The following is a 24,014-nucleotide window of genomic DNA, read 5'->3' on the forward strand; positions in this document are numbered from 1 at the left end:
CTCCAGCCTCGTTAGGAGCAGTTTCCTCATGCCAAAATGGGGGAGCTGGAGTGAAGGCAGCTCTGCCGCCAATGTCCGCAGCGTTTTTACTACCACTTTCAGGTTCGGGTTAGGAATTTAGAGTCTTTAGTTGATGAGTTGGGTGGGGGGAAGGCATTAGATCTCTTGATTTTTAATCCCCCTGAAAAGAAGATCTCTTTTTATCTCTTGATTTGTAATCCTGTGCCTGAGACTGAATCAGCTTGGGTGGGTGGGTTTCCATTCTGTCTGACCAGCCTCTGACTCTGTCTGTCTTTCTCTCCTGCTTACATTGCATCTGGGGTAGAATTGTGGAACAAGCACCAGGAAGTGAAAAAGCAAAAAGCTTTGGAAAAACAGAGTAAGGAACAAATGCCCCTTCCCATTCCCAAATCTCCCATACCTGCCAACTCCCCAGGCCCAGTTGGGGCAGGCTCCCTTTGTCAGCCCCACCCCAAATTTGTTCTTGGGGGGTATTTGGAATGAGAGCAGGTAGGTGGTATGTGACTCCCAGGTACGTGACTTGTAGGCTGCTTCTTTCCCCCTCTCCTCCTAGCAATCAGGCTGTAATCAGGGCGTCTACTGAGTAAAGTCCCTTAGAACTTGGTTCTTGATTGCTCCAGAGTTGGTGGGGAGAATGTTTGCCTATTTCAGTGCCCCTCATTGGCTGATATCTCCCTCACCCACTAGAAGGCCTGTGGGCACAGTTGGCAGAGATGGTTGCTGTCCCTCCGTGTTGAGTCTGTAGCTTCCCAGCTCTCTCTGGTGGCTTGCCTAGGCACGCTTTCTTGCTTTCTGTCATTCTGTCCTTTTGCCATACCATTGCGGGTGGGTGGGGAAAAAACCGAGGGTGGTTTTTATCTCAAGCGTAGAAAGGTGTAGGGTTGAGGTAGTCAGTGTCCACGGAAACAGCTGGTATTTTGTTGGGCCTGTCCTTTTCTAGCCTCTTTAGACACATTTATTGGGGAAGCACTGAGTGACCTGGGGACCCTTAACTGGTTTCACACACCAGTGAAGCTCCAACTCTGAGTATAGGGGAATGTGGTTTAGACATTTGTGTATGGAACTTTCTGTTTTAGAATGATCTGCTGAGAATCTTCTCAGGTTGTGAAGATGGCTGCAGAACCCCTTGAGACCAGGTTTAATTTGTCCTACTTGGTTCTTAAGGCATCTGGGGACTTCTTCCAGTAGGGCCTGATGTGGGGGCAGTCCCTGGAAAGGTGACTGGGACATGCTGAGGTCTGGGACCTGGCTGTGTGCTGTCCCACTCCCTTCACCAGCCTGCCCCTTGCCTTTGTGTATGGAGTGACAGAGGTTTTCCCCTACCCAGGGCCTGAAGTAATCAAACCCGTCTTTGACCTCGGTGAGACAGAGGAGAAGAAGTCCCAGATCAGCGCGGACAGTGGCGTGAGCCTGACATCTGGTTCCCAGGTTTGTGACAACTATATTGAGAATTGCGAGCATTAAATTTGCTATCTCAGAATACTTCTTTAAGTTATAAAAAAAAGACAATGCCAAAACAACATGCATGCCCAGTGATGGGAAGATGATGAAATAAGTGTAATATGTCTACGTAGTACGATACCAGTATCTACTGAAGATTGTGTTTTCAAAAATCTAGTGACATGGGAAAATGTTTTACGAAGCTATATGTAGTATGATTCCCATTTAATTTTTAGAATGTATATAGAAAGACTGAAAGGAAGTATAGTAAAACCTAAACAGTGGTTAACGTTAGTGGTAGGGTTATGGTTTATTGTAGTTTCCTTATTATTTCATGTATTTTCTGTAGCGAGCATGTATTTCTTTAATGTTTATTAATTTTCATCATCAAGTCATGTATATTTTATATTCAGGAAAAAATATACTTCTCATGACCTGTTTAGGGATGATAATAGTAGGTAGAGGTTGAGGAGAAGGAAGAACATACAGTATTTCTTAGGGAAACTGAGAGTAGAGGGGACACCCCTTCTGATGTATCTGAGTCCCCGTGTCGTTTCAGAGGACTGATCCAGACTCTGTCATTGCTGTGAGTCCCGCTGTTATGATCCGAAGCTCAAGTCAGGACTCTGAAGTTAGCACCGTGGTAGGGGAACACCACGCTGGCATCTTGGTGGGTGGGGTGTGAGTCCCCCCTTGGAAGAGGGGGCTGCTTTCTCCTTTGGAGGCTCTTAGTCTCATGTCAGCTTGGTTCTCACGGTGGAGATGTTCACCTGGCATAGTCTGTGTGCATGGGATCAGACCCTGAGATTTCACCCAGGGCTACTCGTCTTGTAAAGAAGGTACTTCCAGAGGCTATCTGACACACCTTTGAAGTTCAGTGTTTTTTGTTGTTTTTTTTTTTAAATGGTAGTAGAAAGTTCTAACAGCTGGGCATTCTGGGAACCCTTCACTGGGGAATATCCCTTACTACCTCTCTTTCCTTTCCAGGTGAGCAATAGCTCTGGAGAGACCCTTGGAGCAGACAGTGACCTGAGCAGCAATGCAGGTGATGGACCAGGCGGGGAGGGCAGCGCCCACTTGGCAAGCTCTCGGGGCACCTTGTCTGATAGTGAAATTGAGACCAACTCTGCTACCAGCGCCATCTTCGTAAGTTTTGTTTACTAACGGAAGAAGATCATTTCTTTCATGGGAGGGAATGGGTTAGAAAAGAAGGAAATGTTAGGGGCAATTAGAAGGAAAAGAGGAAGTAAGGAATAGATTATCCCCAAAAATTTGGCTTCAAAGAAAATGTTTCTTAAGGCTTTTTTCAGAGTGATTTTACTCCATGATCTGGGGCTTTTAGGACCTTCTCCTGAATCACTGATGAGTCGGGCTCCCTGCCCAGTCAGATCAGGGCTTCAAATCCTATGTAGCAATTATCTCCGTATTTACAGTAGACGAGGTGATAGGTGCCTTTGTGGCAATGCCAGGGCAATGACAGCTCTCGTTTTGTATCAGTCTGCCTCTTGCTGTGGGATAGTTTGTTTTTATTCCGGTCACTGCTCTATATAGCACTTTTTTTTTTTTTTTAGACATTTATTTGACAGAGCACAAGCAGGGGGAGCGGGAGAGGGAGAAGGAGGCTCCCCACTGAGGAGGGAGCCCGACATGGGGCTTTATCCCAGGACCCTGGGATCATGACCTGAGCCAAAGGCAGACGCTTAACAACTGAGCCACCCAGGCGCCCCTATTTATATAGCACTTTAAAATAGCATTTTATTTTTGTATATTTCTAACAGTTATTTGATACTTTCATTGATAAATATTTATTAAGTGATTTACTAAGTCCTATATTCTGTACTAAAGAAAGAGGGTGAATAAGACATTCTCACTCTCAAGAAGTTTGCAGTTCAGTATGTTGCTGTGACTAATGTCTTCTGACAGGTGACAGGAACAAAGCCTTAGGAAAAAAAGAATTTGCCCTACATCCTACAAAAAGCCAGTGATCGGTTGAAATGAAAGTAATTCCATTTAGTCCTTGACTTTAGACACACTGCTTTTTGGCCTATACATGCCTCTTTATGCAACATTAAGCACTCTGATACATTTGTCACTTGATTAGACAGAGCTGAGAATGAATATTCTTATTTTTAATAATTTTTTTAAAAGATTTTATTTGAGCAAGAGAAAGTGAGTGAGAGAGAGATAGAACATGAGTGGGGAGAGGGAGAAGCAGAGACCCCCTGCAGAGCAGGGAGCCTCGTGCAGGGCTTGATCCCAGGACCCTGGGAGCATGACCTAAGCCAAAGGCAGACGCTTAACACTGAGCCACCCAGGAGTCCTGAGAATGGATATTTGCTATAGGAGCTTATAAGTCCTTATCTTTGGTTTGTGGGGAGAATGGAAGATGAAATTTAAATGAAGTCTAGTGTATAACACTGGTGATCATTCCCATCCTCGGGCTTTCTGTGTATGTGTTTCTAATAGAGCAAATGACATCCCTGAGTAAAGGTAGAGAATGGGATTGAGAGTCAGCAGAACCATTCGAGTTAATAGACCTTAGCTCTCCTTAAGTCTAAATAGACCATTTTAATGAGAGTATTTTAAATCCTTCTAGTGTGCTTCCGTTCTGGACGTTAAGATAGACATTATGAGATAGCAGTCTTGCAAGAAGCCATTCATCTGTGTGCTGCCTTTCCTGGCACCTTCCTGGGACAAATTCTTACTTGTTCTGTGCTGGTGGGCAAGGGCTGTTTTTGTACAGTTGAGTTGCTAAGAGCAATTACTTAAATTTCGTGGCTTAAAAAAAAAGGCTGTTTTAGCAAGAAATAAGTTATATTAAGTCAGCATGGTCCATTGAACAAAGAACTGGGCTGTGAACCTGGAGACTGGCGTGTAGACACACTAATTAGGTGTTGCCTAATAACCTTTGATTGGTCGATTCTCTGCTTATGCTGCTGCATGAGTTGTGAAATGGGCATGAAATTTGCCTCTTACCCACTTGAAATCTTTTTTGAATGAACAGAAAGTCTAATACTGCAGAACTGGCAGGTAAAGTTAGTGAATTTCTAAGAGGCAAATATTTCTAAGAGATGGTAGGAAAGAGGAAATTAACATTTATCCAATACCAACCATGTGCTTTATATGTATTTTCTAATTTAATTCCCATAATGGTCCTACGAGGTAGATATTATGTAAGTCTGACTTCAAAACCAGTGTTTTTTCTGTTGCATTATGCTGCCACAGAGGCTTTGCCTCTCATTTATTTTTAAGAGTGAAGAGTCTTACAGAGACTAAAGGGTAAAGACAAGCAAAATGAAAACGAGATTGCATGTTTTCGGAGGCAGTAACAGAGAACAGCATTATCAGATTGACTTTTTTTTTTTTCCTGAGTAAAGCAATAGAAGTTTATTAAATGAAAATACAGGGGCCCCTGGGTGGTGCAGTCGTTAAGCGTCTGCCTTCGGCTCAGGGCGTGATCCCGGTGCTCTGGGATCGAGCCCCACATCAGGCTCCTCCGCTAGGAGCCTGCTTCTTCCTCTCCCACTCCCCCTGCTTGTGTTCCTTCTCTCGCTGGCTGTCTCCATCAAATAAATAAATAAAAATCTTTAATAAAAAAAGAAGAAAATACAGAAAAAGCTGTCAAGAGTGAGAGGGGTCCCAACAGGGTTGCGACAGGGTAGCCACCGAAGGCCTTTACGGTTGGTCTTTTATAGAAAGCTAACCAGGGAACTTAAATCCTTTTGACATCTCTATTGATAATACCTTCGATGGCTTACTTCCTTTTTAGGGGCTGGTTATTCTTTGTTGGTCACAGGTGATTGTCATAAAGACGCCCACCCCACACACCTACCCCACACACCTCAGACAGGGTGGTCCCCCACCCTGAGTGCACTGAGTGTGGGGTGGGGGACCACTTCCAGATTGACTTCCGGTCAAATCCTTGAGGCAAGCAGAGTAGCAAAAACAGGACTGCTAGAGTAACGGGTGTGTGGACTTCTTAATGGGCTGCACGGCTTACTTTGCCCTGTCCGTCAGTACCTTGGGCAGCTGACCTGTCACCTCTTCTTTGTAGGGGAAAGCCCATAGCTTGAAGCCAAGTGTCAAGGAGAAGCTGGTGGGCAGCCCAGTTCGCTCATCGGAAGATGTAAGCCAGCGAGTCTATCTCTACGAGGGACTCCTAGGTGAGATACAGACTGGGAAGGCCTCTTGCACTGGAAGAAAGCTGGACTCAGCTGGGGAAGAGGGTAGCACTGAATACGTAGCTGCTTAACTCTGTGCTGATCTCAGTGCTGATGTTAGAGGGCGTGTTTATATCTGAAGAAGGCGACTTACTGGGTCTGGAAAAAGCAGTAGGTGAGCACTAGAAGAGACTGGATTTTGGTATTAATCAACAGCCTCTGTCTTTCTGTCTTTCCTTTCTTGCTACCATGGTCCTTCCTGCTCACAAATTGGCAGGAAGGGACAAAGGATCGATGTGGGACCAGTTAGAGGATGCGGCTATGGAGACCTTTTCTATAAGTAACCGCCTTTCTTTGTATGCTGTGTTAATCCCTCCTTCTCGGGAGTGGCTGGGCCTCTCTTGGAGGAGCTGGGGCTGGTGGCAGGAATGTTAGTTCTGTGGTGGAGAGGCTCACGTTTGCTTTGTCCTAGAATTTGTCCCTTTTATCTAGAGTTTACTCTTTACTTTGGTTTGGCAGCTGTATTCTTTATATGTTAAATAAGCCCCTAGAAAAATTCTATTCCACACAGGCAAAGAACGTTCTACTTTATGGGACCAAATGCAGTTCTGGGAAGATGCGTTCTTAGATGCTGTGATGTTGGAGAGAGAAGGGATGGGTATGGACCAGGGTCCCCAGGAAATGATCGACAGGTATGAGACTTAGTAAACGCTTGGAAGATGCAAATTCAGCCTCTTCCAAGTTAGTTCTGTGGTCTCCCACACAGAGGACCGACTTGTTGCTGGTCTCCTGCTTAGGTACCTGTCCCTGGGAGAACATGACCGGAAGCGCCTGGAGGATGATGAAGATCGTTTGCTGGCCACACTTTTGCACAACCTCATTTCCTACATGCTATTGATGAAGGTAATGTTGATTTTGCTTATGCCCGGCTTCTGCCGATGCCGGAAGGGCGAGGCTTGTTCCCATGACCTAAGTTCTGGGGCAGTTGGGAAGCTGTCAAGCATCTTACTAGAGCTCTCTTCCTGACTGAAAGTGTGGGGTCTCTCTGCCGCTCACACATGCTCCATTTGTCTGAAGCTGCCAGGCTGTTGTGCTGAGGAATGTTGTAAAGATGATTGGTGATTCCATGCCATTTGTTTATTTTGAATTTTATTTTGTTATTTAAAAAAATTTTGGGGGGGACACCTGGGTGGCTCAGTCAGTTAAGCATCTGCCTTCAGCTCAGGTCATGACCCCAGAGTCCCAGGATCAAGCCTCGCATCAGTCTCCCTGCTCAGCGGGGAGTCTGCTTCTCCCTCTGCCCCTCACTTTGCTTGTGCTCACTCTCTCTCTCTCACTCTCTCTCTCAAATAAATAAATAAAATATTTTTTAAAAAATAAAAAATTTAAAAAATTTTTAAGTAATCTCTACACCCAGCGTGGGGCTTGAACTCACAACCCCAAGATTAAGAGTTGCACACTCGGAGCACCTGGGTGGCACGGTTGGTTGAGCGCCTGACTCTTGGTTTCGGCTCAGGTCATGATCTCAGGGTCATAGGATCGAGTCCTGCATCATGCTCCCCACTCAGCGAGAAGTCTGCTTCTCTCTCTTTCTCCCTCTGCGCCCCCCATGCACGCTTGCGTGCTGCCTCTCTCTCAAAATAAATGAATAAATCTTTAAAATTAATAAATAAATATTGTTTTTAAAGTTGCACACTCTACCGAGTTTTGCATCTTATTTTTATTTTTTATTTATTTTTAAAGATTTTATTTATTTATGTGAGCAGGAGGAGAGAACATGAGCAGGGGCAGAGAGAAAGGGAGAAGCAGACTCCCCACTGAGCTGGGAGACTGACGGGGGCCTCAGTCCCAGGACCCTGAGATCATGACCTGAGCTGAAAGCAGACGCTTAACCGACTGAGCCACCCAGGCGCCCCTATTTTGAATTTTAAATGGGCTTCCTGGGGCACCTGGGTGGCACAGCGGTTAAGCGTCTGCCTTCGGCTCAGGGCATGATCCCGGCGTTATGGGATCGAGCCCCACATCAGGCTCCTCCACTAAAGAGCCTGCTTCTTCCTCTCCCACTCCCCCTGCTTGTGTTCCCTCTCTCGCTGGTTGTCTCTATCTCTGTCAAATAAATAAATAAAAATCTTTAAAAATAAAATAAAATAAATGGGCTTCCTTTGCCCAGTAGCTCTAGGATGCCAGTAGAACTCCCTACAGAATACAATGAATTTTAAAAATGTTTTAAGTATTTGTTTTTAAAACCTTAGAAAGGATAGTCAGAATTCATCTTTCAGCACTAGTCCTTTATCATGTAGAGTTTTCCATAGACGTAAAAAGAGCTACTCGTGAAAAAATTAATGGTAGGTTCTAGGTAGACTTGGTTGTACTTGGTTGTTATGTCTGTGGAAGAAGTCTGTTACCAAATAGAAGAGTCCTGCTTTGAAAGGGAAACAGGAGTTTGGGGCTGATGGGTAGAATAGAGTTGTTTTGAGAGTAAGCCCCTGAGTCTCCTCCTCCTGTTCTCCCAGCCTCTCTAAGTCTGAAGCGATTAGTTGATCAGATGCAGAAAACACCCAACAGGCTGACTGAGTTTGTTTCATTTTCTGTCGTAAGGTTCACTGCTCTCTGTTGAACTACAGGGGTCCCAGTGAACTCTGTTTGGGAAAGGGTGGTGATCCTGAACCCCAGGAAGGTGCCTCTGCTACAGCCGAGCCAGAATGTCGCTACTCTAAGGCCTCGTTTCTGAGCTATAGTCTGAGGAGCCCCAGGGGTTCTGAGGGCCCCTTCAGGGGTGAATGTTACGGTATTGGTTGGGGATAGGGAAGAAGTGTCTCCTTGAGCCCCAGTCCATTTGAACCACACCTGCTCTAAAAGCTACTTTTCTACAGAAGCCACCCGGAGATAGCCAGGGTTTTCCTTCCCAGCCTGTTGGCAGAATAGACAGTTGAATGTTTTCTCTCATATTCCGTGATGTGGACTCAGAATTGTCTCAAATGGTAGGAAACTTGCTGTACATTCCCTCTACATCAGTGGCAGGGAGAGCAGATCCCTCATTAAGATCCCATTTTGGCTTTCCAGGTAAATAAGAATGACATCCGGAAGAAGGTGAGGCGCCTAATGGGAAAGTCCCATATTGGGCTTGTGTACAGCCAGCAAATCAACGAAGTGCTTGATCAACTAGCGAACCTGGTAAGCATATCTGCGCCGTCCCCTAGGCTCCCCTCCCACTGCACTTGTCGCCTCCCAGGCTGGGGCCTTGTCACCTAATGCAGAGGCTTCCCCTTGGGTCATTGCTTGGCCTGTATATCTTCAAGACCCCCAGTTTTGAAAATAGGGCTGGGGCACCTGGGTAGTGCAGTCGTTAAGCATCTGCCTTTGGCTCAGGGCGTGATCCCGGTGTTCCGAGATCGAGTCCCACATCGGGCTCCTCCGCTGGGAGCCTGCTTCTTCCTCTCCCACTTCCCTGCTGTGTTCCCTCTCTCGCTGGCTGTCTCTCTGTCACATAAATAAATAAAATCTTTAAAAAAAAAATGAAAATAGGGCTTTGAGTCTAGATGAGGCTTTAGTCTTTCTGTTCTCTGATCGGATTCTCTACTAAAACCATCCTGCTACAGCTGTTTCAGCATGTGGTCTGTGGATTCCTAAGGATCCACGAGCTGGAAACTGTTTTCATAATAGTACTAAAATGTTTGCCTTTTTTTACTGGGTTGGTATTTGCACTGATGGTACAAAAGCAGTGATGGATAAAACTGCTGGTTATCTTCACCCGGTGAAGGCATTGGCGCTAAACCATGCTAGGAGCCATTGGCGTGCACTCGCTGTTTAAAATAGAAAGAGAAAGAAAATTAGTTGCACTTTTGAATATTCTTGATGAAAGCATTAAAATCACCAATTTTACTAAATCTGATCATTGATTGTACATCTTTTTAATAATTTATGTGACCAAATGAGAAATATATAGGATGTATTTGTGCTGTAAACCAAAGTTAGGATGATTATTTCAAGGAAAAGCAATTTTAACAGTTTGAGTTGCATGGTGAACTGTCAGTTTTGTCCACGGGACATCATTTTTACTTGGAAGAATGACTAACTGTGGTTATTCAGAGTTGGGTGTTTATTTGGCAGACATTGAAGCTTCAAGCTTCCTGATATTTAAAGGCTTTTGTAATGAGATTGATATTAATCAATGTGATTTTTTGATATTCTGTAATGAAATGGGCCAATATTTGGAAAAGCTGCATTACTCCTTAAACCAATATTTTACAGAAGACCATTGTGTGGTGTTACAAATTCAAGTATGAGTAAAGATCCACTCAAAATGCAAGGCAGACAAACGGATTTCATGTAACAAAGTACAAAATGTTCATTGATAGGTTTTCAGATTTCATATTGTTGCAACAAACTATCAGAAATTTACTTCTCAGATTTTGGTATAATTACCAAAGAAAAATATGCATATTTATCTGGAAAAGCTATGAAAATACTCCTCCCTTTTCCAAATACGTATCTGTGAGACTAGATTTTCTTTATATACCTCCCAAAGCAACATAACACAATGAATTGAATGCAGAAGCAGGTATGAAGAATCCAACTATTTTTTAAAGACTAACGTGCAAAAATGTAAAACAGTGCCAGTCTTCTCATTTTTTTGTTGTTTTGGGAAATATGTTATTTTTTTTTTAAGATTTTATTTATTTATGTGACAGAGAGACAGCCAGCGAGAGAGGGAACACAGCAGGGAAGTGGGAGAGGAAGAAGCAGGCTCCCAGTGGAGGAGCCCGATGTGGGACTCGATCCCGGAACGCCAGGATCACACCCTGAGCCGAAGGCAGACGCTTAATGACTGTGCCACCCAGGCTTCCCTGGGAAATATGTTATTAAAAAAAAATTTATACTACCATGTAATGGGTGTATTATAAATGAATTATTAATGAATTTAAAATGAATTAATATTTTTTCAGTTTTAATTTCTAATATGGTAAATATCTATAACTATAATTCACATAAACCTAAGCTCTCGGGGGTCATGAATAATTTTTAAGAGGTATAAGAGTCCTAAGACCAAAAAGTTTGAGAACACAGGCCCTTGTGGCCTGTGGCCAGCAGATGGCACTGTGCTAAGTTAACTGATAGGAATTCAATAGCTGAAGTGGGGAGTGGGGGCGGAATTCTTGGCCCAGAAAGCTCTGTGATAGAGATACGTGGATGTCTGTAACAGATCTCTCTTTTCTCAGAATGGACGTGATCTCTCCATCCGGTCCAGTGGCAGCCGGCACATGAAGAAGCAGACATTTGTGGTACATGCAGGGACAGACACAAATGGAGATATCTTCTTCATGGAGGTAAATGCTAGTTCATGCTAGTTTGTATGTCTCAGACGGACATTTGAGAGTCACAAGGAACTCCTAGACCTGATACCAAACTATTTCTCCCACCTAATCTCATTCATCTTCATGATCCGTTTATCATTAAATTGTCAGGTTCTTATGCAAATAATATAATAGATGATTCGCCATCATTTCTTTTAAATATACGTTGAATGGATGATGTTGTCCCATTGTCCATAAATCAGGACAACTTAAAATGGTAGGCGTTGGGAAGTCTTGCTCTCTTTCTTATCCCTTTCCTCTCAATTTCCTATCCCCCTCACCCCTTCCTCCCATAGGTAACCACCTCTATTGGTTTCCTTTGTATCTTCTAGTGGTATTTTATACAAACTTGATAAAATATGAACATAAGTTCTTCTTTTTCTTTTTTTCTACAGAAAGGTAGCATGTCATGACCACTGATCTGTACCTTGTTTTTCTTATTGAACATACCCTGGAGATCTCTATGTCAGTACAAAAAGAGGGTTCTCATTTTTCTTTAGTTGAAGAAGAGTTGATGTACAATGTTATATTAGTTTGAAGTGTACAGCATAGTGATTCAACAATTCTCTACATTATGCAGGGCTCACCATGATAAGTGTGGTCGCCTTCTGTCACCAGACATCATTATGGCATCATTCACTGTATTTCCTCTGGCTCTCATCCCTTTTACAGCCGCACAGTGCTCCGTGGTGTGGCTGCGCCATAGTTGACTCAGTCAGTGTCGAGGTGCCCTTGGTTTTCTTCCCCGTTTGTGCTGTTGCGAACAGTGCTGCCATGTGTGGGGTTGCGCCTGCTTCCCTGAGTACACGCGCAGACTCTGTAAGCGCTCCCAGGTGCCGTCACGCTCCAAAGAAAAAAATACATTGATAACTTTGGCTGATGGGACTCTGAAGTATCTCTTAGCATATAATGGTTCCCCTCCCACTTTGCCATTTACTTCATTAAAGAAGTATGCCCCACGGAGTATCTCACATTCTAGACTTTTTGCTGTTTGCGTCTCTTTGATGTTAACATGTCTCTCTACCACTTGTATTTTTGATAAACTAATAGTTCAGTCTGGGGGTTTGATGAGTTTCAGATTCAGTATTTTGACAAGAACACTTCGTGGGTGGTGTTGCCCCATATGGCCATCTCTCTCTCTCTCTTCAGTGATCAGGTTTAGATGAGCTGTTCCCTGTGAAGTTTCTCATCAGTCCTTTGAGTTTGCCTATGGGGTTTTTTTGCCATGCAGAATTTTTTTTACTTTTTTTTTTTTTTAATCCTCCCTCTGGCCCTTGACAGAATCTTTTTACTTTTATATAGTTCAATTAATTAGTCTTTTTTTTTAAATAGCTTCTAGATTTTGAGTTATAAGTAGAAAAATCCTTCCTTATTCCAGGATTGTAAAGGAAATTGGCTATGATTTCTTTATTTCTGTATTTTTAATTCTAAAATGAATCTCTTGGGGCGCCTGGGTGGCACAGCGGTTGGGCATCTGCCTTCGGCTCAGGGCGTGATCCGGCGTTATGGGATCGAGCCCTACATCAGGCTCCCTATGCTGTGAGCCTGCTTCTTCCTCTCCCACTCCCCCTGCTTGTGTTCCCTCTCTCGCTGGCTGTCTCTATCTCTGTCGAATAAATAAAATCTTTAAAAAAAAAAAAAATGAATCTCTTCTACATAATTGTAGGAACCAAGTACAACTCCTATATAAAGTAGTAAAATTAGATAGTTTTACAAGTATTCTGTTTCCTTTTGGTTTAGTTGAGTTTGATTTTTACATCCACAGCTTTTTGAACCAGTGGTTTATCAAACATGGGGTGGGGGTTCTTCCCCGAAGCAGAAACATGTGTGTTAGTGTAGCTGCGAAGAGAGTCATGTTCATGTCACTGTAAAGTTCTAGAATTTGGCTAGGTGTCTCCTCGAGCTGAGGGCTAACTTAGGACATCTGCACCACAAAGAGGTGGCAGGTGATTCTCACCCTTTCCTTTTCCATTTTAAAAAATAAATCCAGAAGATTCCTTGAAGTATAGGACTAACTCTCACCATCATCCATGGGAGCCTCATACGAAGTCCCTGGAGTGCGGGTGGCTCCACCACCTCGTAGCTACCTCTTCCTTAAACCGCCAGATAAGACCGTACCTCACTCACCCTGTTTGCCACACTCACTATGCTTAGCCTGACGTCGCCTTTCTCATCTCTGCACAGCCTGCTGGCTGCAGGAGCGCTGGGAGAGCAATTGCAAAGACTTTTAAAAATCTTCTTTATNTTTTTTTTTTCTTTTTTTTTTTTTTTTTTTAATTACAGAGGTAGACGGGGTGCCTGGGTGGCTCAGTTAAGAGTCTGACTCTTGATTTCAGCTCAGGTCATGATCTCAGGGTCCTGAGTTCGAGCCCTGCATTGGGCTCTGCACACTGGGCATGGAGCCTGCTTAAGATTCTCCCTCTCCCTCTGCCCCTCCCTGTTTGTGCACACATGTGCGCATGCTCTCTCTCAAAAAAAAAAATAATAGAAAATTACAGAAGTAGAACACTATGTGCTGGAAAAGTTTCAAACTCTATAGAAGTAAATGAAATAAAAAGTATAAGCTTCCCTTCACTTCCTTCCAATGCTATGTCTCAGAGGCACCCACTGTTAAAAAGATTGGTGTGATTTTTGAAAATGCGTATTTGTATAAATATAATTTACTTATATGTAATTTTGTTTCAGTGTTAACGAAAGTGGTATCAAACTACAAATATTGTTATATAATTTGATTTTTTCATTTAATTTATGACGGACATCTTTCCATGTCTATATATTATCTAAATCTGTCTCTGGTTTTTCTTTTTTCTTTTTTTCTTTTTTTCTTTTGTTTTGTTTTGTTTTTGTCAAGTAGGCTTTATACCCAATGTGGGGCTCGAACTCACAACCCTGAGCTCAAGAGTTGCATGCTTCACCAACTGAACCAGCCAGGCACCCCTGTCTTTGTTTTTTAAATGGTTGACTAATTTTGTTTTGTTTTGTTTTTTTAGCCATTAGGTGTTAGATGGATGTATACCATAAGTTATTCAACTAGTCCCTCCCACTTTTTTTAAAAATACCGCTTCATTGAATATACTTGGCCATATGTCTTTGCACACTCACATGAGAATTTCTTTTTTTTTTAAGATTTATTTTTCTGTTTTGAGAGAGAGCAATGTGTGCAAGCGTGCACTGGGGGAGGGGCAGAGGGAAAGAATCTTCAGGCATCTCCCGCTGAGTGCAGAGCCCTTCTTGGGGCCCAGTCCCACGACCCACGAGCTCATGACCTGAGCCAAAACCAGAAGTCGGACGCTCAACCAACTGAGCTACCCAGGTGCCCCTCACATGAGAATTTCTATAGGCTAGATTCTTAGTGTGAAATTTTGGGATCAAGCTTATACAGATTTAAAGTTTTTATAGATTCTGCCGGATGCCATCCCAAAGACTATAGCAGTTTATATCTCCCCCAGCAGTAGAGGCGAGTATGGTACGTTATTACTGTCATCTCTCTAGCCTAGAAATCATGTGTTTTAAATACCTGTCCTTTCCCTCTCCTTTCCATGGTGTTCTTAAAAGATTATGGAAAGTGGGGGTAGTAGTTTTCATTTTTCAAAAACTAGAGTCAGACTTGGGCTGGAATTCTAATTTCTGCTCAGCTGCTTTATGACCTTGTTCTCCATAAGGCTTTTAGAACCACAATAACTCTTAGGTCGTAGATTAACCCTGGTAGTCTTGTGTGTTCCTTTTTCGTTCACTTCATATTTATGGAGCACATAGTATATGCCAGGGTACTCTGGGTATGTGGTTATAGCAGTGACTAAGGGAGACATGGTCTTGGTTGCCCTTATGGGGTTGACAGGCCATTGGGGAAGTCAGCTTACGAAACAAAGTGTCATAAAGTATGATGAGCATTATGAGAGAAGATGCGCAGGGGGCAGGCGGTAGGAGAGCATATAGCAGAAGGTCTCGGAGATGTGGATGACTCCTCAGAAGTGACCTTTGAGGGGCACCTGGGTGGCTCAGTCGTTAAGCGTCTGCCTTTGGCTTAGGGTGTGATCCCGGAGTCCTGGGATCGAGCCCCGCATCAGGCTCCTCCGCTATGACCCTGCTTCTTCCTCTCCCACTCCCCTTGCTTGTGTTCCCTCTCTTGCTGGCTGTCTCTCTGTCAAATAAATAAATAAAATCTTAAAAAAAAAAAAAAAGGAAAAAAAGAAGTGACCTTTGAGCTTAGACTTGAAAGAAGTATGAATTAATGACTAGAGTGGAGGAAAGGGAGAGTTCCGGGGTATTTGAGGTGAAGCAGACTCAGTGATGTAGTGAGAGGGAAAAGGAGGAGTCTCGCATCACTCCTTCATTGCTGGCTTGGGCAGCTGGGTGAACGGCGATACCATTTACTCAACTGTGGGACTCAGAAGGAGGATCTGCCCCGGAGGACATGCTGACTTCAGATTTGGACATGATGAGATCAGAGTGCTGCCTGTGAGCCATCCAGATAGAGAGAGGTTCAGGAACTCAGGACAGTGGGTCTTGTATGGAGAAAGACTTGAGAACCATCAATGGGGTCATAATATCCTTGTTACATTTTTTATATTATAATTATAGTGTTGTTATAGCATCTAATTCTAGGGTACTTCCTATGTGCCCGGCTTTGTTCTAAGAATTCTTTGCACATTGACTTATTTAGTCTTCACATGAGGAAATGTAGATGCAGGCCAACTTGTTCAAAGTGACACAGCTAAGTAATGGGACAGCTAGAAGCCTAACATAGTCTGATCTTAAAAGGGAGAATGTTGAACAAGAAGAGAATGTGAAGGGGGCACCTGGGTGGCTCAGTCAGTTGAGTGTCTGACTCTTGATTTTGGCTCAGGTCATGATCTCAGGGTCATGAGATGGAGCCCCACATCGGGCTCCACACCAGACGTGAAGCCTGCTTAAGATCCTCTCTCCCCTCCTCCCTCTGCCCTTCCCCACCCCCACTCAAGCTCACTTGCCTGCGAACACAGGCTCACTCTCTAAATAGTTAAGTAAATAAATAAATAAAAAGGACTTATAGTATTAAAAAGAGAATGTGAAGGAGGAGTTTGCCTTTTAATTTATATCACCCTGTATTATATATTTTTTGCAATAAGCATTGCCCATGTGTCACTTAGATGATGAATTATTTAAAAGACTTATGCAGAACTAGGGCTGAGCCAGCATTAGCAAATGCATTGGTTCCATTTTTTTCTCTTTGGTTAAGCCTGCCATAATCCCCAGCCCTTGCGCTCATCCACAGAGATGATTCCTAAGGTTGGCACATGGCGTGAGTCACCCTCTTATGTCTAGAGCATATAAGAGGTGATAGACGCTGGTTGAGGTGAAAGTAGAAACACTGCACGTCTTTCCCTGCTTGCAGGCTCCTCTCAGTGATTCCTTTTCTTGCAGTAAACCTCCTAGTGGACAGTATGTCCAGCAGGTCAGTGTTTGTGTCCCCAGCAAAGGAAGTCGGTGAGCATGAGCAGAGAAGCTGACCATGGGGAGGCTCCCAGGACCGGGAGCCCCATCCTTTCCGCCTGGGAGACAGGGTAGCATGGCCTGGGCTGACGGAGACGCAGCGACAAGAACCGCTGAAGCGCTCCGTGCCCTCCTGCAGGTGTGCGATGACTGCGTGGTGTTACGTAGCAACATCGGGACGGTGTACGAGCGCTGGTGGTATGAGAAGCTCATCAACATGACCTACTGTCCCAAGACCAAGGTGTTGTGCCTGTGGCGTCGAAACGGCTCGGAGACCCAGCTCAACAAGTTCTATACTAAGAAGGTACCCAGGAGCTCTGTCGGGCAGAGGGTGGGTGTTGAGGGCAAAGTGTTGAGTTTCTTGCGAGGAAGTTAAAATTCCACAGTCCCTGTCAAGAGCCCCACTTTTGCCTCCGGCGGTTGTGTGGGACACATAAAGCTGTCTCCGGTGCCCGGCATCGGCCCCGGCGCTTGGCAGCGGGTGGAGAGCCGAGCAGGGGCCCTGGAAGGCTTGGGTGACAGGACAGCTCTCTCCCCGGTGCTGCAGTGTCGGGAGCTGTACTACTGTGTGAAGGACAGCATGGAGCGAGCCGCTGCCCGACAGCAGAGCATCAAACCCGGTGAGAAGGGACGGACTCCCCGAGCCAGGCCTTCTGTTTGTTTCCATCCGTCCTCTGAGTGTCAGAGCCTGACAAGGAGGTCAGGCATGGGGTTCCCCACCTCCCCCATTAGCTGATGACCTCCTCCCCCACCACAGGCCCTGAACTAGGTGGCGAGTTCCCTGTGCAGGACATGAAGACTGGTGAGGGTGGCTTGCTGCAGGTCACCCTAGAAGGGATCAATCTCAAGTTCATGCACAACCAGGTAGGTGTGAGTGGCAGCACCGGCTGCCTGGCCCTGTTGTTCCGTTCCATCTGCAGTAAGGCTTGGTCTCCAGGTCCCAGTGCTTTCCCAGTGAGCCTGCGGGCCTTTGGGGCTAGTGGGAGGATGGGAGCAGCTGGACCAGAGAGAGAAGTCGGGGAGGCACAGTGACGTTGGCAAAGGTGCAGTGGGGAGCCTCTCTGGGAGGCAGGGAAAGAGAGGGAGCCTCAGTGGCTAGGCTGCCTCCGTCCATTAGACTCAGCACAGTGTGAGTGGGAGCGTCTCACTTGGCCCTTCTTCGCACAGTGTCTGCATTCCCCTATTCCCAGGGTGTGCTTCTGCTTGGTGGTTTTGCTTTGAGAGTCTAGACCAGCTGATCTCCTCGCGTGTTTCCGGTGTGCGTGAAGCGCGTGTGCGTCTGCGTGTGTGTGTGTGTGTGTGTGTGTGTGTGTGTCCTATCTAGAGTATGTGTGTTTATTTGCCTATTTTTCCTGCTGATTCTTCTTCCTATTCTTTCCATCCCTCTGAGTGTCCCCACTCTGTCCCCTGCTCCACAGGCCCCATCCCCTTCTTTTGACTGGGGACCCTTCAGAATACATTCTTCTCTCACTGTGATTCCACCAGAGGAGCTGACTTTTTTTTTTTCTCTTGGTCTTTTAACACAGTGTTACTTTTTCTCTCAGTGGATATTCCTTAAGCTAATTCCTTTCTGAGGCCAGCGCATCATCTCAGGTCCGTTCCCAGTTCTGACTCTTCACACAAGTGCCTTCCCTACCCCTCCCCTGATGTCCTGGTTCCTCTCCTTGAGGCTGTGAGCCAGGTCTGAATGTGTGAGCACCACAGCCCCGGGCCAGGCAGCAGACACTAAGGGGAGGTGACCCTCTGGACTCCGTGGCTTTCTTCCTCCCCTTGCCATTTTAGTTTCTTCTTTCAGGAACCTGACCGGGCAGCTTTGGTGTGATGGGAGACAGCTGCTCGGGCAGTATATTTACTATCCGTGACTTTAATATATTAAATAGCATACTTGAGACCTTAGGGTCAGCCCAAGGAGGGGTTTGCTGAAATACTTTTCTGGATCACAGAGGTGCCAGCACTTCTTGGGGAGCAGGCTTCTGACCGCCTTTTAGTGCCTTCCCCTGATGCCTCACCTTCCGAAGAGGAGATCTTGTTAAACAACAGCCAGCCCCCTTCTGGGTCCCCCTCTCTGGACCAACCCAGTGTCTAACCAGTCCACGGATATGTACAAGCTGGTCTGTAGTTTAAGGCTTTGCCCTAGAAGACAGATCCTGCAGAGATGGGGAGTCAGGCCCCGACTGATCAAGAGAATGGCCGTGGGGTCCGTCTTCCACCACGAGCAGTCCGTTGGAGTTGAGGAAGCCCTGGACCCGCTTGTGGAGTCCTGCAGGGTGGGCTAACAGACGGGTCTTTGGAGTCAGGATGTGCTTGGATTCAGAGCCCAGCTTCGTTATTCATGGGCAGATAAACTTTCTGATCTCGTGTCCTCCTCTATAAAACGAGGGTCATACTGCACACTGGGCCACATGGATGTGAGGATTGCAAATAGGATTTGTAGAACTCCTCGTAGGTGCTCCTAAGCGATAGGTGTTATTCTCTCACCGCGTGCTTCTTGGGAGAGCCTGGATTTTGTTTCAAGGAAGATATGAACACCTCCCACCCCAAGGACAGTCCGAGGGGAGCTTTGCGCCCGTGCCAGCCCTCTGCGCCGGAGGACGATGCATGGAAGGGTGGAGAGCTGATGGGCTGAGAGGGGAGACCCCCGGGGCACCGTGTCCTCCAAGCGCTGCCCTGGGCAGAGGGTATGGGTGGGCAGCCCAGGACAGCAGAGGGGCCTTCGGGTTGGGTTTGACCATTAAAACTAACGCCTTCATTTCTCTCCCATGCTTTCTCCTCCGGCCAGGAGCGGAAGGTACATGCCCTTTCTGCTGTCTTCGCTTCTTAGCGCTTTTGAGTTGTGTGTGTGTGGATTCTCCAGCCCTCCCTTTGGGAACTAGGTCTTCTGTGTGGGGGCGGGGCTGTAGCTGGGAGAGCGGGCAGTTGTGGGGCAGGGGGAGAGCCTCTGGGCCTGACCCCGCCCTCCCTCCCTCTCTTGCAGGTTTTCATAGAGCTGAATCACATTAAAAAGTGCAATACAGTCCGAGGCGTCTTTGTCCTGGAGGAATTTGGTAATTACACTATTTTGCTCTTAGGTCTGGACTCACATGGCAGTAACTCAAACCTCGGAGCTCCAGAGGAGGGACTAGAGGCAGAGAGAAGAGCCACCTCTGCAGAGAGGTCAGGAGGCTTAGGAGTGATAGGGAAGAAAAGGGAACCCGCGATGAGTGAGGGGAAGGAGGAAGAAAGAAGAGCAAGACAGTGGCCTCTAGGGAATGGGTCCCAGAAGAGCAGGTAGCCTCAGCTAGGGTTCGAGTTCGGAGACGCTCTCGCGGAGGCTCAGTGAGCTGGCGCACCTTCCCTTCTTGGCCAGCTGGTGGTCAGAAAGTTCTGGGGCAGAGCAGACAGGCAGTTCTCAAGCTCTGCTGTGTTCATGTCACCTGCTGAGCTCCTCCCAGCAGCCCAGTGCTCCATCCGGACACCCTGGTGCCAGCCGGGTGTCCGCCTGGCCCCTGTGCTGGAGGAGGGGCATGCGGTGGTCCAGGCAGCCTCACGCTAGAGGGCAGGAAGCCTAGCGGGCCTCAGAGGCAGGCAGGGCAGTCGTCGCTGGTCCCCGCAGCCAGGCGCTGACGCTGACCGGTGGCCCTGACGCTGACCAGTGGCATAGTGGGTTCTCACCCCGGGGCTTTGAGTTCCTGCTGTGTCTGTGCTTCATTCTTTTGTGCCCCTCATCGCTGCTATGAAAACCTTCGTTCTCCAGCAGGTAAAGTGACCTCGGCTCGTGCTGCCTCCCCCCAGGCCCCTGCCTGGGCCCTGCCGCGGGTGGGATGGGCTCCCTTCAACCAGACCAGCTGCTCACATTGCCAGTTTGTCTCATCCCTTTTCTCCCCACCCTCTTCCTCCCAGCCTCCCCCCCACACTCGTGCTGGCTCACTGGTTCTGAGTTTTCTCCCCTGTGTGCTCCCTTCTCTCCTCTGCCAGAGAGATATTGGGGGGGAATCTTTCAACTCAGGAGAAGGACCTGGGCTTCTTGCTCTACCTATGATGAGTTTATTCCCTGTTAACCCTGGGTCCCCCGAATTCTACCTCCCAGGGTCAGAAGAAGGTGTGGCCAACTCTCATCCTACCTTTTCTGGCCCCCAGGGGGATGCCACGCCCCTCTGCTCCCATCTCCAGGGGCCATCAGGATGGCTGAGCCCCGGGGGGCCTTCCTCCTTCCTCTGGCCACGCAGAACCCCTGCATGGCTGGGGCAGGGGTGACTTAGTCTTGCATTCCGGGCTGTGGACATGTGTGTATTTTGCCTGATGCTCCCTGTCACCTCCCTCCCCGGGTGCTGTACTCGCCTGTCTTCTGCTCGGTGTGTCTGCTCCAGAGCCTCTGACGCTCTCCCTCACACAGGCAGGCCTGGGCCTCTCCTGCCACTCAGGGAAGGAAGCTTACAAGTCTGCTGGGTTTTAGTATCATGCCACTTCTTCATCCAGCCTAAGGACCCTCTGCGTAGGGGCTGGGAGCACAGGGAACCATGCTTAACATGAACAGTGTCGGGCTGGTGACAGGGATGAGTTCTCGGGCATCTCAGCAAGGTGAGGCACAGGCTAGAGACAACTCTCTTCACCCGACCAACATGAGGGGACGCCCCACCGCAGCTCCTCGGGGCCCTGGACAGTAGCAGCGAGCAGGCCGGTGAAAGGTCTGCCCGCGCCGGCGCTGAGGCTCTCACAGAAGCGGCTAGTGTCGCAGCCATCGAGCAGGGAGCCACAACAGACCCCCAGGTCTGGCTGAGGAGTCTGGGGCAGTGTCCTCTCATCCAGCAGTGGCTGGGCAGGAGCTGTCAGAGCGAAAGCTGCTGCAGCCACTGGGACAGGCCACCGTGGGGAAGGGGACCCTGGTGCCGGGCGCTGCCGCCTGGGGGAGCCTGGCACTATCGCTCTTAGTTTTGAACTTTCTGTTTTGTCTCTTGCCCGTCCGGTTTTAGTTCCTGAAATTAAAGAAGTGGTGAGCCACAAGTACAAGACACCAATGGTGAGTGTGGCGCCCAGCCCCGGCAGGCCCGTCTGCGCAGGCTCCCTGGGGACCTTCACACCGGCGCGGGGCGGGCTCTCTGAGAGCGTGGGGTCAGGCGGACTAGGGATGATTGGAGAGCTGAGTGTGGTCTAGATGCCACAGATTCAACTGAAGCCGAAATGAGTCTTCAGCCCTGGGAGAGACACACACACACAGATCCCCTGTCCCACCAGCCGGCTGTGAGGCCTGAGGGCAGAGTTTCCTGCTGGGCAGATCTCCCCTCGGAGATGTCGGAGGTGTCGGAGATGTTGGCCTCTCAGGAATCTGATCTGTCTGGTTTTTCTCTCCTCTCTAGGCCCATGAGATCTGCTACTCTGTGTTGTGTCTCTTCTCGTATGTGGCTGCAGTTCGTAGCAGTGAGGAAGATCTCAGGACCCCACCCCGGCCCGTCTCGAGCTGATGGGAGGGGTTAAGAGCCCCCCAGTCGAGAGGATGCCCTTGCGTCTTCTGTTCGCAAGGGCACGACGCTGCGTGTGTGTTCTCTGCAAGCCCCTCGCCTTGGCTTAGTTGGTTCACAGTTGTGTGTCTCAGTGTCTGTCACAGGGCTCAGCCAGTTTCCTCCCCCTGCTCCCTCTCCACTCCCAGGAGACCAGCTCACTGTCCCCTCAGGACTCAAGAGTGATGTCTGTCTGTCTTTTGGGCCAGTGGCTTCTAAGAACTCTGAGTACAGTAGGAGCTCACCGTTGCGTGTACCGGAGACATTCGTGTTGTGGTTGCTCATCCTTGGCGCTTTGAGCCTCCAGTGCAGGACTCTGGCTCTCCGTCCTCTGGGATCTGGCGTGACTGGGTGCTTGGCGAAGTTCCACTCGGTACAGAGGGTGGGAAGCTTGGGGCCTGTCCTCCCGGATGAGGGGTGGGCAGGGAAAGGCAGGAAGAGTCACGGGCAGCAGGGTGAGTGGCAGCCTCCCTCCTTCCTTAAGCATTTCCCTAAGCATTTCCCAGACTGGGAGCTGCTGCCCGCCACGGCCCCCACCACTGCCATGGGGCAGCGCCAAGGGGCTCCTCTTTGCTGAGCAGCAATTTCCCTAAGGTCTGCTTGCCTTTGGCATGAGAGAGCAAAGTGGTTGGGCTGGGAGAGTCCCGGAGACCACTGGCTACTGTGTGCAGGAAGCAGGGTGGGGCGGGGCAGGGCCAGGTTCAGTATAGGCGGTCAGTGTCTGCAGGCAGCATCTCCGGGCACTGGGTGCCAGAAGGGAGAGATGGCCTTGGCCTGGGAGTGGGCGAGAGATGTTGTACATAGTTCAGCTCTACATTATTTATAGAAAATGTACAGATGTGTGAATGTGAAATAAATGTCCTTAACTCTCCTTGGGCTCCTGACTGCCTTGTATTTAATGATGCCTCCTCTCCACCCAGGCCTGAGGAAGGCCATCCCCGGACTCGACCAAGGCACCTCAGGCCTAGAAGGAGAGAAATGAGATCATGCCCATCTGAGTACCAGCATGCTGAACCCCCAGCCTCCCACCCACACTGACCCAGCAGGGCCCCTCACCTGGTTTCCTGGGCTCCCAGGGAGAGGTTAGGGGAGGGACTTCCTGCCCTCAGCCCCCTAGCCCTGCAGGGGGCTGCTGTGCTAAGAACTGGCCACCAGAGGAAGCAGCCAGACCCAGCTAAGACACCTGAGCAGAGAGTCATGTAACGGTGAAGGAAAAACCAAGGCTTCCCTTGCCCCTCACAGGCATGGTCCAGAGAGGGGCTGTGAGCTCTTGGCCAGGAGTGCCTTGGGTTGGGGAGAACTCTGACAGAAGCAACCCTGGGACCAGCCTTCCTGGAATTTTTTTTTTCTATGCCATGGGGAAACCTCAGGCACTCCCTAGGCAAGAAAAACCATCCGTGTTTTTGTTTTTTGTTTTTTTCAAGAGAGCAGTGCAGGGTTGGGGGGCTCCATGCCCAGCACAGAGCCCCATGCAGGGCTTGATCTTATGACCCTAAGATCCTGACCTGAGCCCAAATCAAGAGTCAGACACTTAACCAAGAGCCACCCACGCACCCCAAGACCATCCACATTCTGTTAGGGCACCTCTGAGACCCATTGGCCTGCTCTTCCCAAAAGTAAAGTGATGACTGGATTTAGGCTCCCATGGGGGAAGGAAGAGCAGAGGAGGGCCCTGGTTCCCAATATCTTGTACTGGACAGGACCGCCCTCTCCTACTGGGAAACGGGTATGGAGGGGCCATGGGCACAGACCCACGCTGAAGTTCGGCTCCGCCCCACATCCAGGCTGCTGTGGGCACAGGTCACCAGGACAAAGGCCGTACGGAGGACACAGGACCAGGGCGAGAGAGCTGGGGTTTCTGCTCTGTTGCTGATACACCTCCCTCCATCAGTGGCCCTCGCTTTCCTCATTGGAAGAGCATACGCAGTGGGGGAAGACTGAGGGTTCTTCTAGTGTTTTATGAATTTAGGATTCCACTCTCAGCCTCCTTTAACTCACCTGGGAGACAGAATACCTGCCTTGGAAGGGCAAGTACATTTCTGTGTGCTTTTTGTGAAAACAAACCCATCGGACAAGAAGAGCCAGCTCTCTGT

General features: G+C 48.0%; 1 protein-coding gene across 50 annotated transcripts in view; it reads left to right on the forward strand.

Annotated features, from left to right (window-relative positions):
• The window catches only part of MADD (MAP kinase activating death domain), a 41,739-nt gene extending 18,947 nt beyond the window's left edge, over positions 1-22,792 (forward strand). For 5 of the 50 annotated variants that reach the window (XM_034646349.1, XM_034646351.1, XM_034646354.1 and 2 more), the window contains 14 exons: positions 1,349-1,449; positions 2,021-2,092; positions 2,449-2,607; positions 5,516-5,624; positions 5,899-5,961; positions 6,193-6,313; positions 6,419-6,524; positions 8,685-8,795; positions 10,841-10,948; positions 16,587-16,751; positions 16,995-17,067; positions 17,205-17,311; positions 21,397-21,443; positions 21,781-22,792. In XM_034646349.1, coding sequence (XP_034502240.1) covers positions 1,349-1,449; positions 2,021-2,092; positions 2,449-2,607; positions 5,516-5,624; positions 5,899-5,961; positions 6,193-6,313; positions 6,419-6,524; positions 8,685-8,795; positions 10,841-10,948; positions 16,587-16,751; positions 16,995-17,067; positions 17,205-17,311; positions 21,397-21,420 — 1,319 coding nt within the window. In that variant the 3' untranslated portion in view covers positions 21,421-21,443; positions 21,781-22,792. Of the gene's footprint in view, positions 1-325; positions 380-1,348; positions 1,450-2,020; positions 2,105-2,448; positions 2,608-5,515; positions 5,625-5,898; positions 5,962-6,192; positions 6,314-6,418; positions 6,525-8,684; positions 8,796-10,840; positions 10,949-16,586; positions 16,752-16,994; positions 17,068-17,204; positions 17,312-19,226; positions 19,236-19,421; positions 19,492-21,396; positions 21,444-21,780 lie in introns of all 50 variants that reach the window. The other 45 variants (XM_034646332.1, XM_034646333.1, XM_034646338.1 and 42 more) reach the window with 23 other exon arrangements.
• The last annotated feature ends 1,222 nt before the right edge of the window (positions 22,793-24,014 follow it).

The sequence above is a fragment of the Ailuropoda melanoleuca genome, chromosome 16 (genome assembly GCF_002007445.2).
Source record: "Ailuropoda melanoleuca isolate Jingjing chromosome 16, ASM200744v2, whole genome shotgun sequence".
NCBI lineage: Eukaryota > Metazoa > Chordata > Mammalia > Carnivora > Ursidae > Ailuropoda > Ailuropoda melanoleuca.